Source organism: Perna viridis, chromosome 7 (assembly GCF_037379345.1).
Source record: "Perna viridis isolate PV_CMFRI_1.1 ecotype Kerala chromosome 7, ASM3737934v1, whole genome shotgun sequence".
In the NCBI taxonomy this organism is placed as follows: domain Eukaryota; kingdom Metazoa; phylum Mollusca; class Bivalvia; order Mytilida; family Mytilidae; genus Perna; species Perna viridis.
In genome coordinates this window covers 28,800,503-28,819,612 of record NC_142451.1, presented here as the reverse complement: position 1 = coordinate 28,819,612, position 19,110 = coordinate 28,800,503, and the positions used below count along the sequence as shown (strand labels likewise).

The 19,110-nt window shown below is 31.0% G+C and overlaps 1 protein-coding gene across 9 annotated transcripts in view; it reads left to right on the top strand.

The window, feature by feature from the left end:
* Positions 1–18,507, top strand: part of LOC148612165 (uncharacterized) — an 85,597-nt gene extending 67,090 nt beyond the window's left edge. For 4 of the 9 annotated variants that reach the window (XM_088593358.1, XM_088593362.1, XM_088593363.1 and 1 more), the window contains 3 exons: positions 4,956–4,992; positions 6,233–7,167; positions 9,708–18,507. In XM_088593358.1, coding sequence (XP_088449484.1) covers positions 6,258–7,167; positions 9,708–10,525 — 1,728 coding nt within the window. In that variant the 5' untranslated portion in view covers positions 4,956–4,992; positions 6,233–6,257 and the 3' untranslated portion in view covers positions 10,526–18,507. Of the gene's footprint in view, positions 1–832; positions 957–1,267; positions 2,153–4,955; positions 4,993–6,232; positions 7,168–9,707 lie in introns of those variants that run through there. The other 5 variants (XM_088593354.1, XM_088593360.1, XM_088593359.1 and 2 more) reach the window with 5 other exon arrangements.
* Positions 18,508–19,110: the final 603 nt, after the last annotated feature.

Below are 19,110 nucleotides of genomic sequence, written 5' to 3'. Positions count from 1 at the left end.
TTGGTTTTCTCGACGGCCTGTCCGGAAAAGGGCTTTAGTGATCCATGCTTTTCGATAAAGTATGGCGCATGGTAAACTAAGCAGTGCATATAAGGTGTAACATTGTTAGGTGCGTATCCCAATCTCTTTGAATTTTGAGTCTTAATTGTCATATGTGATTTAGTGCATTTGTATTGAGGCCTGTAGAGTAGGCATATATCTGCTGTCTGTATGAGATTATACGGGTAAAAAACTGTTTTTAATATCGATTCCACAAAAATGGTCGTACATGTAGGTTAATGACTTCCATTGGTGATTCTCATTGTTAGATCACATGGGGTTGCTCCCACTATCGAATATGCAGCCGGACTAATATATTGATGTTCATGATAGACCGACCTGTAATTTTAGGTCTCTGTGTTTATATATTACTTGGACTGTATTTTTGATATAATTGGAAAGTAACTTGAGTTAACGGACGTCAACGACGACAGGAAAATAATATTAAACGTCCTTTTTTTGTTTTTGTTTTTGTTTTTTTTTTCTTCAACCCAATAAATATATATTTTAATATGAGATCTCCCACCTGACTTTAATTGGAATTAAAAAACGCCGCTGTCAGATATTCGAATGTCACATGACGCCATAAATAAATGGTGTGCTTTATTACGACGTACAATAATAAACCTCAATGTTCTGATAACAGCCAATCGAATTGTTTTAAAATATCCTTTTACCAATCGGAACTATTCGGCCATTTCCGCTACACTAAAAAATTAATTTTTTTTTCTTTTGTGTAACTAGAAAGGCTGAGGTGTTCCGATTGACCCTTTTACGTCGTTTAGGTTAAGGTACATGCGTACTTCTTTTATAAATCGATACCACATGATACTTAGAAATGCCGAAAAGGTCATTGTTTAAATCTGAACAAAATGCTTCGACCGCATACTTGGGCCAAGTACATGTGTCGCAGACGAGTAAGTTTAATAAACCTTCTATGTTTAGATTTTTTGTTTGTTTTTTTGTTTGTTTTTTGTTTTTTGTTTTTGTTTTTTGTGTTGTGATATTTTATTTTGCTTTCGTTGTTTTGTTTTATACACGAACAATTAACATTCGACATTGATAATGGAAAAAAAAAACACTCGGACAGATATGAAAACTTGTGAAAAAAAAGAAAATTGGTGAAATGGTATGGTAATTAAAAAATAAGCTACATATATTTCTTACTTTGGATTTTAAAAAATAATAATGTGCTAGTGTAATATTAATTCCTTTTGGAGGTCAGCATATAACTTTAAGTTTTTGATGGTCAATTATATTTTTTTTAAAGATTTTTTGGTAAGTCTAGAACAGCGCTACCACCATATTTATGTATAAAGCAGCTTATAATCAGTCCATATATTCATGGTATTTCTGGTATTTATAAATGTCTAATAATTTAAATACATGTACATCTGCCACATTGATAAATTGTTGCAAAACAACAACAACAAAAAATGCTTATAATATAAAATATTCTTTTTATTTGCGGTGGCAAAAAAATGATATTTATTAGAATAAATACAACAACCTCAGCCCTCAGACATGGGCGGATTCGATTTTTACTGTGTGTTGCAGTTTGGAGCCAGCTAAATCCGGATCGGATTTTCCCGTTGACATTTTATATTTACATGTACATCTCAATCAAAGGGAAATAACTCAATAATGTTATGTGATTGGTTTTTCCAAATATTGAAATAATTTAAATTATGTAATCTGTTCTCTGCTGTGCGAAAAGGACAAAGGTGTGATATCAGGGTACCAAAGAAGGAAATTCTATTGTACTGTGCACTCTTTGACACGAGATAGTGTTCTGTTGTTGTATAGTTAGGTGTGTCAAATTAAGACTACACGTTGACACCCACACGTAGCTTCTATTCTGTAGGATTTGAAATATATTCTTTCAAAAATGTACTCTTTTTGTGTAGTTTGGGAATTCATTTATCAGCGGGAAGGAGTAAATTTCTAGTGATACACTTATATTTTTGGGATTTACTGATACTTATTAACGTCAAACCCTCTCAAATTATGCCATCTCTAAATAGTATATTTAGTGCCGAGACTAGCGCATTTAATGCATTATATTTTTAAATTCAGAGATCAAACTTTAATGAAAGGATTTAAGGTAAAGAAAGTAAGTCTTACATGGATAATTTTGTGTATATTTCAAAGGAGTTATGCATTATGAAATGTACATGTGTTATTGTACACATACATGTACAATGTGTAAATTTACATGTACATATCTGAATAAATTTGCACCTGCACAGCTGTTCTGTGTATTTAGGATACCCAAGTTTCTTAGAGGAAAAATCTTTAATTTCGGTCAAGAAAATTGGCATGCATTAAAATGTTTATGAGAAACATAGTGCATACTAATATGGACACACCATTTTGTTACATACATGATGTACATCCTAACATATATAAACTGTACATTTTCAAAATACATTGTACATGTATAATACTCTAAACCTACAATGTACACAAAAGGAATATTACTCACATATTACATATTCAATATGCTATCGAATGTTTTTTTCTTGTGCCATAACTGTTTTGATCATTTCTTAAGCTGTAGTCAGAAGAAAAACCTTCTAGGCATGTGGTTAATGCAGTCAGTTTGGAATCATTCAACTTGTAACATACATATACTTTGAGTTACAGTGTATTAAAATTCCTTACTGTATCAATCACAGTTGTGTCTTTATTAAATATACATTTATGATTAAAAGATACAGTATGTGTATTCAAATGACATTTATGATACATATACATACATGTATTTTTTTGTTAATACACATACAAAATGTACATATAAATGTACAATGTGCAGCTGCTGATGAAAGGATATAAAATTAGAAACTGATGAAATGTAAACATATGTTCATGTTATTTGTCATTTAAAAGTGAAAGTCAATGTACATTCATTCTACATGTTTGAGTAACTCAGTAATCTTAAATAGTATTGATACAACGAAGTCAGGTATTATACACTATGTATCTTGACAGTAATTACATTTTGAGGTTAATGACTTTTCCCATATGATTCATTTTCCTTTATGTAAAAGGTGTATGCCAAAATAAGTAAGTAAACAAACATGTAACTGTTTAGGCTGTACATTCATCTATCAGGTATGTAGTACACTATATTAATGTGTACATGTGTATATTAACATTTACATTTATTCATGTAATGGAAATCTAGTACAATGTAGGTAAGGGAATATGCTAAATATGATGTAAATGTAAAATTTGCAGAGAAGATTCAACTAAGTTTCATTTTTTGTTAATTAAAATTTCCCAAAAAATTGCAAGTAATGGGTCTTTCATAACTTTTCATGAAAGGCATTACCAATGTAAACAGATAACAATAAACATTGTAAAAAGTAGGACGTCAATATCCATATATTACTTCCTTTTTGCTTAATACATTGTAGTATGATTTTTATTGCATAAATACTATATACATGTGCTATATACCCTTAAAAATTGTTGATGTTGTTATTTATTTCCTGGAGTTGTGGACAAATACAGGTATATTGGCTGCATTCTAGTTCTACTTTCACTTTACCTTTGATGTGCTTCTGAGGAACAAGTGTTACATGGCTTAGAAAAATGTGTGTACATTTGTAATCTTGAACATGTACATGTAGTTACTGTACATTTGTATATCATTTTGTTAAGGTACACATGATGTGCATGTATTTCACTCTTTGTTATCCTTTGAGCCTAAAATTAGCCAGTGAATAGGAACATGTACATATATATAAATTGTACATTGTACTTTTTTTTGTACATGTACATTTATGTTCATGTATTTTTTACATGCATGCATGTATATTATTTGTACAAAATATGTGTAAACTTGGTAATCAAACAGGATTTGATCAGTAAGAAAACAGTGCACATACAAAATGTACATTGTACATGTTGATGTACATGTGCATGTAAAAATGTACATTTCTGTCAACACATATTTTGATTTCTCCACTTTCCACAGTGGAGACATTATGAGTGGAGTCACCATTTCAAGAATTTTTTTGTAGTTTACTGCTCCTGTCTTAATACCAAAGTATATTTAATGATTCTAGAAGTTTAATAACATTCTCAGTCATGGACAGAAAAAAATATTGAAAAGTGAAAAATGGAACAATTTTATTCTAGTTTTCACTTCGGAGTCACAGTGGAGGATATGAGTGACTCCACAGTGAAGAAATTGAAATTTTGGTTGATGGTTGTATACATAACTATATTTATGTTTATGGTATAACATGTTGCATGTACATTTGCACCCCATTGGTTACACATTTACATGTACATGTATGATCATTCATTTAGATAAAGAAAAAGTACATGTAAATTAGTGTTTGCTTGTCATTCATGTACATGTACAATATGTACTGGTACTCTACTGTACATTTTACATGTACGTCTACATGAGTGATCTAAAATAATTTACTATAAATCAGCTTCAATCTGGTGCAAAACTAGCCATATGTGTGTGTTTAGTAAAATTTGATTTAGGCTGGTAGGAATTCACCAGAATTTCGTTTACCTACAATGTATGTACATTTATGTTATAAATTTACAAAAAATGTACATGATTTACTTGTACATTTGTACATTGTACATGTAGGGATAAATGATGTTACTTTATGCTTTGAGCTAGTTTCTTCGAAATGATAATCTAGCTTTCTAATAGACTGGTGAAGCTCTTTTAATTCATCTTGTTTTCTTTCCTATACTACAAATACATGTACATGTACACTGTATAACAGTAGTTTCTTTATTACACATGTTTCAAGGCTTGTACGAATGTATACTAACTTTAGGGCAGTATTTATATGATATAGTAACTATTGAGGAATAAAAATTTGGTTTTACATGTATTAAATGTCTGTATTTTTAATTTAATTGAAATTTCTTTCTTTCAGGAAGATTTTACATAAGGAAGACAGGAAGCTTGATAAAGTAGGTAGAAATATTTGTGAAAAATTTAAATAATCGTTTTATATTTATATACATAAATTCGTGTACATGTGTAAGTGTATGTACATGTATATAATTTTCTTTTAAATCTACATGTATATGTACATGTAAAAGGATGTTTAAAATCTTTGCTCATTTTATTTCACATAATCTTGAGAAGGTCATACACACATATAAATAGATAATGCATTTAAATTTCTTTAAGAAAATATTTCTAAAAGTTACAGTCACGTTTCATTGAAATGTACAATATTGAAGACTGCAACTGTAAGTTAATTTGCAAACAAATACATGTACATGTATATTAATTTTTTGATTGCAATTGAAAATTCCCCATTTTTCAAGGTTTTTAAAAATAGATTGAACTGTAATGATATGAAAGGCCATACATGTAATTAAGTTATCTCTTTACAATACATGAAGTATAGTACAGATTCAAAGAAGTTGCTGAATTTTCATTTGTATATATGTCAACTTAATAATAATCTGTGTTATTGACCCAAATATTCTGTTGTTAGCAAATACAAATTTATCTAGCATTAGTGTTCTGTTTCCATGATGTATGGGAGATAACTCTATTTCAGTTATGTCATTTTCCTTGATATGGAAATCTTTTTTGATAGAAATATAGGCCTCAGTCTTGTATTCTTTTCCCATAGGCTTCTATAGTATACCTTAAATTTTCATGATTTTTTAAAAAATAGACAAGGAGTTTTAATCTAACTCTTGACCATGTTTTTCAATTAAGGAAATGTCAAAAATAATTTTTAGGTCCATTTTAGAAAAAATAGGCACAAACTTTGGTACACCAAGACAGGTCAAACTAAAAATAGACTTTTTCTACTTTCACTTTTATTTTGAGTTCATAAAATAGACCCCTTTTCTGAAGCATTATTTTTCATGAAAATACTGTTTTTTCTCAAAAACAATATTTTTGTGTCATAGATTGATATTTACCCTGTACTTGTGATGAAAAATGATAGTCATTTGCCAAGAAACAAAAACAGGAAAAGGCAAAAAGGAAGTGCACTATATTTTTCAGCGGCCCTGTTTTGACGTACACCTGCTCAGAAATATGTATACAAGAATGATACCTATATAATTATGATGTACATATACCAGTACATTTTTGTGTTCATGTACGTTGCACATGTTTTTGCAATAATTCAAACAGATGAAAACGAGTTTCAGTAAATAATGTTTTTATTCTATTTTGATACAGAGATATGTTGAAGTAGTGTAATAAAATGATGGACAAAGATGAAGATATAGAAATCATAGAACCAACAGAAGGCAATGCCAACTCTGATTCTCCACCCACATTCATAATTAAGTCAGGTACTGATGAAAACCCACAGGCTTCCCATCATGCTCTGTTTCAAGCTTATGAGGATATGAAAAGACGTCATCAACAATTAAAAAGCCAAAATGATATTTTGCAACAAACTATCAGAGATATGGAATATTCAAGACAAAACTCCAGAAACAATTCAAACTTATTTGGGGCTGCAGGTCCCATTGGGGCATCACCTGGTGCTGAACAGGATGATAATCTCGCTCAGGCCAAAGCACAAATAGGTTACGCAGAAAGTGTTCAGAGACAGTTAATGAGAGCGCAAGGAAGAATATTAACTTTAGAAAATGAAAATAAGGAGCTAAATAACAAACTTATTAACTCATCACAATTAATACAGAAAAATAATGAACTTAATCAAAGGAATTCCTTATTAACAGATAAAATTAATTCTTTAAATCGGGATATAGTGCAATTGAAACATCTCTTACATGAAAAAGAAAGACAAATCCAGGAGATAGAAAAACAAAAGGATCCTAGCATAATGACAGACCCTTTTGTTTTAAAGATTAATGAACTTAAAAGTGAAGTTAAGGACAAAGACCTTCATATATCTGCTCTAACTGAGAGATTAAGTATGGTAAAAACTGACCCTAGAAGTTACGAGCAGTGTCCAGAGTCAGGTTATAATACTCGTATGAATGATGATCAGAATTTATTGACTGTTGAAGAAAGCAAGCAAATATTGACAGAAATAGATAGACATAAAAAGACATTAAAACAATTTTTACACCAACTGCAATACCAGACAGATACAATTCATAAGCAAGGGCAGATAATTCAAGAATTAAGAAAAAGAGCAGGTAACTTATTTCTTTAAAAAGTTTGTTTGTTTGTTTGTTTGTTTGTTGGGGTTTGACGTCCGAGCAGCAATATTTCAGCTATATTCAGACGATGAACATGAAATGGATGATAAAATGAACATGAAATGAAAAAAAAAAGGATGGGTCACAAGGACAATAGGGTCGACAAATTTTGATTGCCACTGGAAAAAGGGGGGATGGGTAAGGTCGGGCAATTTAGCCTCCTGTGGCGGAGCGCAAAGGTTCCTACTCCTATCGAATACCACAGCAGGGTTCTTTAACGTGCGAGGAACGTGGCATCTTTCCCAACACGGTGCATCACTATGGTTTGCGGTCAGGTTTTCCGTATTATAGCCTGACAACCCCAGCATGTAACACGCCAGGGGTACCCCATTCCACCACCTGGGGCACACATCCCAGTTGCTCTGTGGGCAGAGCGTCTAGCCCCCGGCTAGGTTTCTGAGCACTATTTAGTCGCCTTATACGACAAGCTTAGCGCTGCTGCAGGCCTATTCTTTTAACACCCGGACCTGCACGGGGCTCTTTAAAAAGAAAATGGTGCATGTTTATATGTGTAGTTGGTGAGACAAGTGTCTACTATTGGATAAGTATTCTCTTCCATTTTAAGCCAGTGATTAAAAATGCATGTGACTTTTTAACCTCCAGGTGGTGATTAAATTTCTGCAAGAGTTTTCCTGCCATTTTACATGTCTGTGTTTTCTTTACGGACTCCATGGGAGAAACAAACTTCTCCAATACTCTCAGGAATTACAGGAATTTGTCCACTCTCTTTAGTTTTATTTTAGATATAACCCACTCGCTGAAGCTCATTATCTTCCCTTTTACTTATAATATCTATAGAAATCTGATGCTCATAAAATGTGCATTCAATGCAAATCAAATCCACAATGGCATTAAAATACATATATAATGTAGATTCTAATGTGATTCCTTTTGAATTGAACAAATACTCATGATCCAATTAGCATTTGAGATATTAGGTATATAACAGTATGTTTTTGATAATATCATTATGTATTTAAATTTATCATGGAACGCAGAACTACAAGCACATTCATGTGAATATATCTGTTTATAAATGTTAATTTAAAATTATTTTCATGTAAATGCTACATATATTTTAATTCACATTAAAATGCACCTTAAAAAATGGGAAAGTAAGTGAGGCCTAAAAAAATGTGAAAATTAGTGAGGCTTAAAATATGAACACTAGTGGGGCCTAAAAAAAGTTATCATTGTTTCTGTTCCTAATTTTTTTTGTGCTTACTAACCCTAATTTTTTTTTTATTCTTTGACAAGCACTATTAAAGTCTGAATATGTCTACAATAACAATTGTGTCAAAACTTTTTAAAAAACAAAGTTTTGCCTACCTATAAACCCTATTAGCAGAAACAGGGGTATTTTTTTTCTTCGCCTGATGTCCCTAATGCATATTAATCTAATACGTTTTGGATAATAGTGGTTGAAAATTTGTGTCAATTTAATGCAGATATTTTTTCTAATTTTGTGCAAAATTTCAGCAGATATGAGCAAATGATTGTTTGGAACTTCCCTTTTTTCTGGAAACCCCTTTTTCAAAATCTATGGATCCCCATTTCATTGATAATGCCAACTGATCATGCATTATAAATGCATGTAAACAATGCTTTCCGGGTTTGACACTAACTTTTCATGCTAGGTAGCCCACTGGACTATTTGATAGATTAATTAGTTGTGCTTCAAGATAATTTTGCAGTCCTGTCCTTAGGACTAATAAAGTTTTAAGAATAAATTTAACTAGCCCAAAGGACTACCAATTAAAATTTCTCAAATTAGGTAGGCACAGGACTACTGGACCACTGTAAGTGTCAAACCCTGGCTTTACATGTGAATCAGGCTTTAGGTATGTGAACCAGGCTCTACATATGAACAGTGTTTTCATGTAAAATATCTATATAATGCTGCAGTTTTGTATGACAACTCATTCAAACTCCTGTCAAATTAATTTATTTGTGTGCCATTTCTATTAAACTTAAAAACTGCCAGAGGATTCCCCATTGCGAGGTAAATACAGTGTCTAGTGAACATACATTTGTACATGTACATGTAGACAAATTTTGATCATCAAAGATGTGGAACTTCACAAACAATAATAACCAAAGTGTTTTTCTCATCCTTCATGTACATATAAATGCATATCTGACATTCTTAAAGGATTATTCCTTTACAGGCAGTTTAGAATAAAATAAAAAAATATTGTATCATGAAATCAGTACTTAGCCATAAAAATGATGATGAAAATGCAGAAAAAAACAAAGAATAATATTGTATAAAATCATTGAACATTTCGGGTATAAGAATTACATGTACATGTACATATGTAAGTGTACAAATCATAAATTTTTGATTTTGATGATTTTTCATACTGAAAATGGTACAGTTAAATATACATTGACTATGTACAAATAATGGATAGGCTGCATGGTCTTATATTGTTAGTGGTTGCTTACTTACATGTACATGTATTTTATCATTGCAGCATCTTCAAATAATTTAAGGGTACCAGGAGATGGTAAATCGACAATTTTCAGCAGGGACCCAGCATCATCATGGCCGTCGACATCATATGGACAAGGCTCCTCTGCACGTGCTAGTAATTCAGACCCGACGCTATTAGGCACTGGTGCGAGACCTAAAGACGCAAGTTATAACCTAACGTCGCGGGTTTATAATGGAAATAATGTCTCCAAAGCTAACTCGTCTCCTATTCTTTCACCAACTGAAGAAAATGGAGTGACTATTAATCATGGAGATACTTTATTTGGACAAGGCAGTAGAGTTGGAAATGATTATTCACGTTCTTATGAAAATTTCAGATTATCGGTCGACCAAGGAAGTAGAAATTATATGCCTTCAGAAGTTGGTAGTAAATTTTCACCCTCTATTTTAGTTCCACAACAAACTATGGAAAATTCTGGAAGTGTTTTTACTCCAATGAATAATGACATTATAAAAGAAACAAAACCTGTTTCTGAATCTAGTCAATTTATTGATATAAATGTAGAGAGACAGAAATTGGTGGGACAAGTCTGTCCTGTATGTAATAGACAGTTTCAGACAATGTCAATGGAAGATTTTCAGCAGCATGTTTTTGAGTGTATAGATGATGGAGATGATGAACCTCCAAAAACTCTACAAAATCCAACTGTAGGTGATTCTAATGAGGTGGATAGGATTTGTCCTATGTGTAACAAGGCATTTTCTAATAGGTTGCCATTGGCTGATTTTGAAAAGCATGTACAAGATCACTTCAATGAAGAGCCAATTGTTGATAGGTTTGAAGTTCTCCATCCATAAAGGGAGGTACTTTGTATTTACTACAAGAAAGGGAGATTTATGTAAATTAGCTTAAAGCCACTAAGGGAGATAATTTATATGTTCATATTACCAATTGTAAACTCATTTTTTTTAAATTGTTTACTTTTCTTGAAACACACGTATGTCTAAAATTTTCATGTATTACCAAAGTATTTTTACTTTTTTAAAATTTTTGTTAAAATTTAAATTTACACTTTCATTAATAAAATTTACTGGGTATGCTGCAGTATTTTAATTCAGATATAAAAGTTTCTAGATACTACAAGTTTTGTAATTGATTTGAATGGGTAAAAAAACATTTAAAATTGGTAATGTTATTCATATGGTTTTGTGGTAAATACACACTTGAATACGTGGAAATCATCTGAAATGTAAGCATATTAATTTTTTGGGAGTTGTTAATTTTCTAAGAAACTATTAAATAAACATGCAACACATGTATTCACAGGAATCAATTTTGATAGTTTTAAAAAATAATTACATTTTGGTAGTGTCAAGACTTTTTTTTCAGGTGCTAGTTTTTGCCCTAATATGACCTTCTGAAATAGAGAAAATGAGTACACTACAAAAAGTAAAATGTTTACAATATTTTAAAACTCATGCTTGTGTCATAACAGAAATCAGCTTTTACGATGGTTTTTTTTTTTTCATAAGTATACATCTAATATTTATGTTCACATTTGCCATGTTTGGCTTTGAATTCAGTAACACTTCTTTAACTTTATGGGAAAACAATTTTATAGCTCTTTTTTCCCTCTCTCAGTTTTAATGGTTGGCTTTATGCATGTACTTGTACATTTTCAATTTCACCTCATACAGTGTACATGTACATGTGCAATGTTAAATTGTACATGTACAAGTACCAAAATTTTGTGTAGTCTGCTATAAAAAAAATCCTTGTGAGTACTTAAGATGCCATGTTGAAAATTCATTTTAGAATGACACATTTCAGAATGATGCATGTCATAACAGAAATCAGCTTTTACGATATTTTTTTTTTTCATAAGTTCACATTTGCCATGTTTGGCTTTGAATTCAGTAACACTTCTTTAACTTTATGGGAAAACAATTTTATAGCTCTTTTTTCCCTCTCTCATTTTGTCAAGTCAGTGGTTACCATTTTATTTTTTTTTTCTTGCTACTGTAAATTTGATTACTAGTCATTTTAAAGTAATACTTCAGTTTTAATGGTTGGCTTTATGCATGTACTTGTACATTTTCAATTTCACCTCATACAGTGTACATGTACATGTGCAATGTTAAATTGTACATGTACAAGTACCAAAAATTTGTATTGTCTGCTATAAAAAAATCCTTGTGAGTACTTAAGATGCCATTTTGAAAATTCATTTTAGAATGACACATTTCATATATTCAAAATGTAAATTATTTCTTCCAAATCTGTACTGTCATTTTAATTGTTTTCACTTCAATGCACATACATAATATTATGGTCTAGTTCTGCTTTCAAGGGTTTTTATGAATTAAGTAGTTCTCCATCTAAGAATCAGGCAAAATGTGAATAAGGTGTGGCATGTGAAGGGAAAAAAACTCAGCATTTTATTGCATTGACCAATTAATTATACCTGATAACCACCAGAAATAACCATCAAAGTGTTTGTAAAATTTGCCTTTTTTAAGATATTGATAGGTCAAATTTAATTGAAGTGCACTACAGAAAAATCTATATAAGCAGGAAAAAAATATCGAAGTCACAGGTGCTTCATGATAAACTTAAATAGCTTTTTGGTTGTTTTCTAGATGTACTGAATATATATTGGGCAAAAAGTGACTAAATTGAGGAAAATAATGTGCCACCCATTGCCTGATTCTCACATATAATGATTCTTAAAGAGAAACACATTTCATGCATACATAATCAGTATGTACAGGTATAAGTCAAATTATCTAAATTTAAATGTACATTTCCTAATGTGAAATTTTTGAAATTTTGAAGATAAAACCTCATTTAGAATAAATGGATGCAGACCATTAGTTGATTTTTAAGACATGTTGGAAGATACATGTACAAAATGTACAAGTATGTACATTTACTTGTTGTGTGATAGAGCCAACCTTTAAAACTGGACCAATTTATCAATTATTTAATTAAAGGCAGCTAATTAGGTTTAGTGTTATACAATTGTATATACATGTACATGTGTGTATCATGTAAAAAATGTACAAAAACGAACTTAGTTGTAGCATACTGACAGTGTATTCATATACATGTAATTATTTTGATTTTTTTTGAGTACCTGAATTGTGGATGAAAATGTGTTTTGAATGATTTTTTTGTCTGATTTCATATTTTGAGGGAGTGTTATGATTGTAATGTAAATGTTAATGTACATGTATTTATGAAAGATGTGTCAATTAGGCCAAAAAATAATATGTGTGTTTCCATTACACCTTTGAAAAAATACATGAATTTTTTTTTTAATTTGCTATGTTTTTAACATGAGTTTATGGTAGAAAAATTCTGATTTTAACTGCTTATTGTAAATGATTAATTAAAAACTTTATGGTACACTTTTTTTAGCTGAAAAAAAGGTGGTTAGGGTAATAGAAACACATATCTTCTTTTATTTGGCCTTAGCTGTGCATAGAGTATAAGTCTTTCAACACGAAATCGTGTGAATTTCTCTTCATAAAGGCAGTCACAAAATAGTGGTTAGATTTTATATACTTTCCACTTTTCCAAATTATTTCTGACTATAAGTTTCTGTATCTTGTCAAGTGTACATGTATTGATGTTGTATTTTTACTGATAGGCCCTCTTTAATAAAGTGGCATTTAGTTCATGTTTTTTCTCTCTTCATTACAAAAGTTTTTAATTGAGACTTTGTTCCCTTTCTTTGGTTTTTGTTAAATGTGTTGTGTCATATAGGATTCAAAGGTTTCCATGGAAAAGATCCATACGGTTTGTTTTTTTTCAGGATGAACCTCATGAAAGTATTTTTAAAATATATCAGTGATATAATACTTAAAATTGGAGCAAAAAAAAGGAGGGGAACACTCCCTTTCGTTCACCATATCTTATGAAAAAATAGACAGTACTTTTTCTCTAGCAGTATTGAAAACATATTGAAAGAACATAGATTTTTTATTAGTTTTGGTAACTGGTATCTTTTTTGTTGTTTTGATAACTGGTACCCATTTTGTCTTTGTTTTGACCTGTTTTGACTATGTACGTGATTAAAAAGATGAGAAATACCACAATTCTTGCCTTACTGTGTGATGTAAATGCAGCATTTTCTAACATATTCATTTGTTGTAAGGCATGTATTTAATTATGGTTTTGAAATTGTTGACTCTTTAGTGGATGTGTGTTTGTTTTTAAATGTTACAATATGATAGATGAAATGTGTTTCTGAGAATTTGTTTCTAGATTGAATCTTTTGCTTGTGTAATTAGTGTGAAATTTGTACATGTAGTATGTATGCTTCTCATAAAAGTATCTTACTTTCATGGTAAAAAAAAAATTACCTATGATTTAGCATTATGGAAAACAAAACTATCATCTATTTTAACAGCTTTGTAAAAATAATCATCTTGCCTTGACTAATACATGTACTAAATAAAGATTTTCACTATGGTAAAACTTGAATTTGGGCAGATATATTTGTTAAAACTCTGAATAGTAATAAAAATACCTTTTCATTTAGATGTTTGCTTATTTTCTCATTCACAACATTGCAAACCATTTTAATAGATATTACATTTGTACATGTATTAAATACAGAGGTGGATAAAGGGGTTCCAACTGGGTTCCAGGGCATTAGTTGCTCATATTTGCCAAAATTTTGCACTAAGAAGGAGTGGTGACCCAAGGAACCTCCTTGATCTGCCATTGTTTAATATTAATGTTTTGACATTCCAGTCTGGGTTTTAGAGTCAATATTCATTCAATGTAAACTCAAAGCACTGACTTGGAAAAGATGTAATTTTAATTGAAATCAGGCCACTCTTGAAAAATGTTGGTTTACTGTTTTCCTACTCAAAACTTATTATTGGTAAGCACATGTAGGTAGGGTTCATGGACTTTGGTGCCCCTCCCCTTTTGTTGGAATTTTTTATTAATCTGGTAAAATGAGGGCAAGTGATTGTCTTGAAATTTTCTGGTTATGCGCCTGATGAATTTCTGAAATAGTTTTCAATGCTCATAAATTTAAATTAAATACCAAGGAAAAAAATCAGTTGACCACGTTTTTTATGACTTGTCTGATAAAAATAAGAATATGCAAAATACCTAAAATTAGGGCTACATGAGAATCAAATATTTTCATTGTGTGCTTGCTCAACTTATTCACTGAAGGCCTTTAATGCTTTACACTAGCATACCAATGACATGAAGTGTAGATTTTTGTAATAATCAGGCAAAATGGGAAAAATCTGAAACATGTATGTCAAAAACACACTGATCTGACAATTTAATTTCACTCAAGGATGATTTCTCTGTTTAAAAAGACCATGGTTGGGCCACTGCATCACTGGATTTGTTCAGAAATTTTTCAGTAGATTGTTAGAAAAAATTAGGTTTTTGACAGAGTTGTCTGCCCTTGAAATGTTCATTTTCAATGCATTTCAATGAAATCATAACTCTATTTACCAACATGATATGGAAAATTTCCTCTTGATTCAGATGGTGCAATTAGTCAAATTATAATTTCAAAGTGGTGTTTTTTTTCATACCATGTTCCATCCACTGCCTGATTCTTACAGAGACTGACACTTAATACTTGCAGCTATTTCCTATTCAGGATCCATTTACATGTAATGATCTACGTTTTCATGCTCAGCCAACTAAATTTAGGGGCATTTATATTTTCAGTCTGTGTGTCTGTCTTTTAAATATTACACCTTAAGTTATAGTTTGCATTCTATACTTTACCATTTCTCTATGAAGATGGTGTCCATTTGAATTAAAAGACTGTACATTTGAACATTGTAAAATGAATTAAAAATGTATACATTATTACCATTCTTTTATTTACCAATATTTCATGGTTCAGTGCACATACAGGAAATGAAAATGTTTGATGGGACATTGGTGTAGTGTCCTCTTTTTTTTTCCTTTTTTTTGGAAAATTTTCTGAATTTATTGTTCTGTACCAATTTTTTTCTATTTTAGAAAACGATACCTTTGGTCTAATTCATTCTTATTGAATACTTTTCTGTCAGTATTTCATAGAAAAAATAAATATTTTCTTTATTAATTTTACAAACCTACCAGGTTTTCATTTTTATGTGCTCTTCTTTTCATGGATGCATGATGGTATACCACTGTCAAACCCTCCTCATATCCATAGGATTACCCCAAAATTGATAGGTATTTGTAACAGTATTAATCTTCATTGGAGGAGATTCTGACTTCTTTCATTTTGTAATTGTTTAGACTTTTTTTCCTGATTTATCAGTCTTAAAACATTTGAAAAAGTGGCATTTTCAGTGTGAGTGTTTGTAAGAATCAGGCAAAATGGGAAAAATCAGAAACATGGATGTCAGAAACCCACCGATCTGACAATATAATTTCACTCAAGGATGCTTTCTCTATTTGAAAGGACCATTATTTCATCTCTGCATCACTGGCTTTGTGCAGAAATTTTTCAATAGAATGTTCGAAGAATGAGGTTTTTCACAGAGTTATCTGCCCTTGAAATGTTCATTTTCCATGCATTTCAATGAAGTTGTAACTTAATGGGCCAACATGATATGGAAAATCTTGTCTATTTTCCTTGATTCTGATGGTGAAAATAGTCAAATTAAACTATCAAAATTGTTGATTTTTTTTTCATACCATGTTTCACCCACTGCCTGATTCTTACAGATACTGACACTTAATTGCTTTAGCCCTGTTGTTTTAAATAATCATAATCATTGAATTTCTCTTTCACTGATTTCATATTTGACTTTGTCATCTTTAGTCTTCAACCTTTGAAATGCAGCTTTGAATGACTGCATTAAGTAGTTGCTTGAATATGAATCATGCTAACATAGATTAGGATATTGACCTCAGTTACCTCCATCTGCCAATATATATATATTTTATTTTGGTTGATAATTACTCATATTTGCTGTTGAAAAAAAAAATCAAAGCAACATGAAAAAGCACATATATTTACTATGAAATGATTTATAGAATTTTGTTCTTGTAAAGATGTGATCAGTAATGACATGCTCCCAGCCTGAGTAATGATTTTCTAACAAAAAAAATTTGAGATTATTTGATGTTTGACACTTATCTGTAATTCTGTACTAAATATCGTTGTGAAGTGAGTGTCTCTCTTGGTATTTTATGCCATCTGATGACAATTTATATTTTTTGATCATATTTTATGAAATCTTGAACTTTTTGATATTTTCACATGTACTAATTTACATTTAAAAATTGTAGAATCAACTGTGAATCCATAAAAAGTAAACAACCTTTTTAGGAAAAAAATATCTTTCAATGGTGGAAAGGGGGGGTTGTTGCAAGGGGTTTGCACCTCCTTTTTATTGGAAAATTTGTCAATTTCAGGTGTAAAATTGAATAAAAAGGGCCAATAATGTTTTAGCAACCTCCTTTTCTGTGTAACCCTGGCTGGCACCCCTCCTTTTCAAAGTGTCGGTATCCGCCCATTTCTTTACATTTTATTTGAAGCTGACAGTATTTTGAATTTGCATGATTCTTATATGAAGTGCTTCTGAATTGAGAGTATCTATGCAATAGATGTGTTTCCTAGATGTTTTTGTAAGTGTGTCTTAAATGCTTGTAAGTCTTGATCAGTAAGTAATACATTTCCATTGTTTTGTACAAAATTTAGTGATGAAATTGTAAATGTAAATAAGTAAATAGATGTACATAACTTATCTATAGTAAATATTTGTGTTTAAAATAGGTGACAATCAAGCTTCAGGCTTATAATTTTTCCTCATTTTTTTGTTACGGCATGACATACATAATCTGAACTCTTTTGGTTCCAGATTACTTCCTAGTTGGTTTAGGTTAGTCATGTTTGGGTTAAGCTGGTTTAAACCTGTACAGCATTCCATTAAAATAGATTGAAAGATTTTTGACTGGATTAAGTTTATTTTCTTCAAAAGTTGGTGTTTCTATTTGAACAGTTTTTACAATAATTTGGTTTTATGCACACTTCCTCTGAAGCAGAGTCTTGATTTAATTTCAACAAGCAGTTTCTTGCCTGCCATTTCACGTTATAAAAAACGATTTTTTATGGGAAAAAATTATCTGAAACTTGCAGGTTTAATAAAGTGCAAAATTTATTATATATTTCTACAAGAAGAAAATCAACCAATCCTGTCTGAAAGGAATGCTGAAAGCTGCCATCCAAATTAATTGTCATTAGTGGCCACAATATTTATAAGGACCTTGACCTGAAGGAAAAACTTTCACTATTTATTGTTTTTATGACCTTTCACAGTTAGATAATTAAAAAAAAAGAATTTTCCAGTTCAGATTTCCTTGCCATTTTAAAACCACTTTAGATTATATACTAGAAGCCAATTAAATTCTCTTGATTGCAACTTAAAACTAGTACAAGTAAATGAGGATTCAATTAAATATTTCCCTACATAATGAATGTTAGTCATAATTTTCATTTTCATTTTCATAAAAAAAAAATGGTTGGACTTTAAGAAATATAATGAAAAGTATTTTGAACAAAAACAATGCTACGTATATGTTTAATCAATTTCTTTTAGCAGGGTTGTTTTTCGTGAAATGTTTTAAAAGTTTTCTGCTAACCAGTTATTATTTAATATATTACGTTACTTTACACGGTTATATATAGCAGATAAAATTTGTATGATTTATTGTACAGTATTTTGTGTAAATATAGTTTTATTTACAGTAAAAGATACATGTAGTTAGTGGATGGATACATGTATGGAGCTGTTGGCATAAAAAGTGATATATGATGTAGACAAATATGTGGAATAAAGAAGAAACAAGATTATTGGTTGTTGTTTTTATTACCTAGCTTAAACGGCCGTGGTGGTCTCAGGGTAGCTTGCTTGCCACGAATGCCGGAGGCCGTGATACCCATCCTAGTCTAAAATTGGTAGTTACTGCTTCTTCGTCATGCGGGAGGTATTGAACAGGATAAAGTGACGGCTGGTTGGTTTGAAGTCGGAATACTAGTAAATTGGTGGTGGCATGCATACCTGTGGCTGTTGGTTCTGTGAGCTAGCATAATAAAGATCCCGGTACAACGTGTCAGACTAGTACAAAGCAGTCTTTGGATTGACCAATCGTTCTGAAATGCAGGAAATATCTGCCATAGGACAATAAACCGTAATAAATCAATCAATCAGTATAACCCAGTTTTACAAACAATTCATCAGTACTTCACAGTTACTTCACACTTAAGTACTTATCGTCTAAGAATCGGAGAAAAATGTATATAAGGTGTAGCATATGAAGAGAAAAAACGCAGAGATTTTTACTGCTTTAACCAATTAATTATACCTGATTATGATAACCACCAGAAATAATGAATAAAGTGGATGTAAAATTTGCCCTTTTAAGATACTGACAGATCAAATTTAGTTGGAATGCA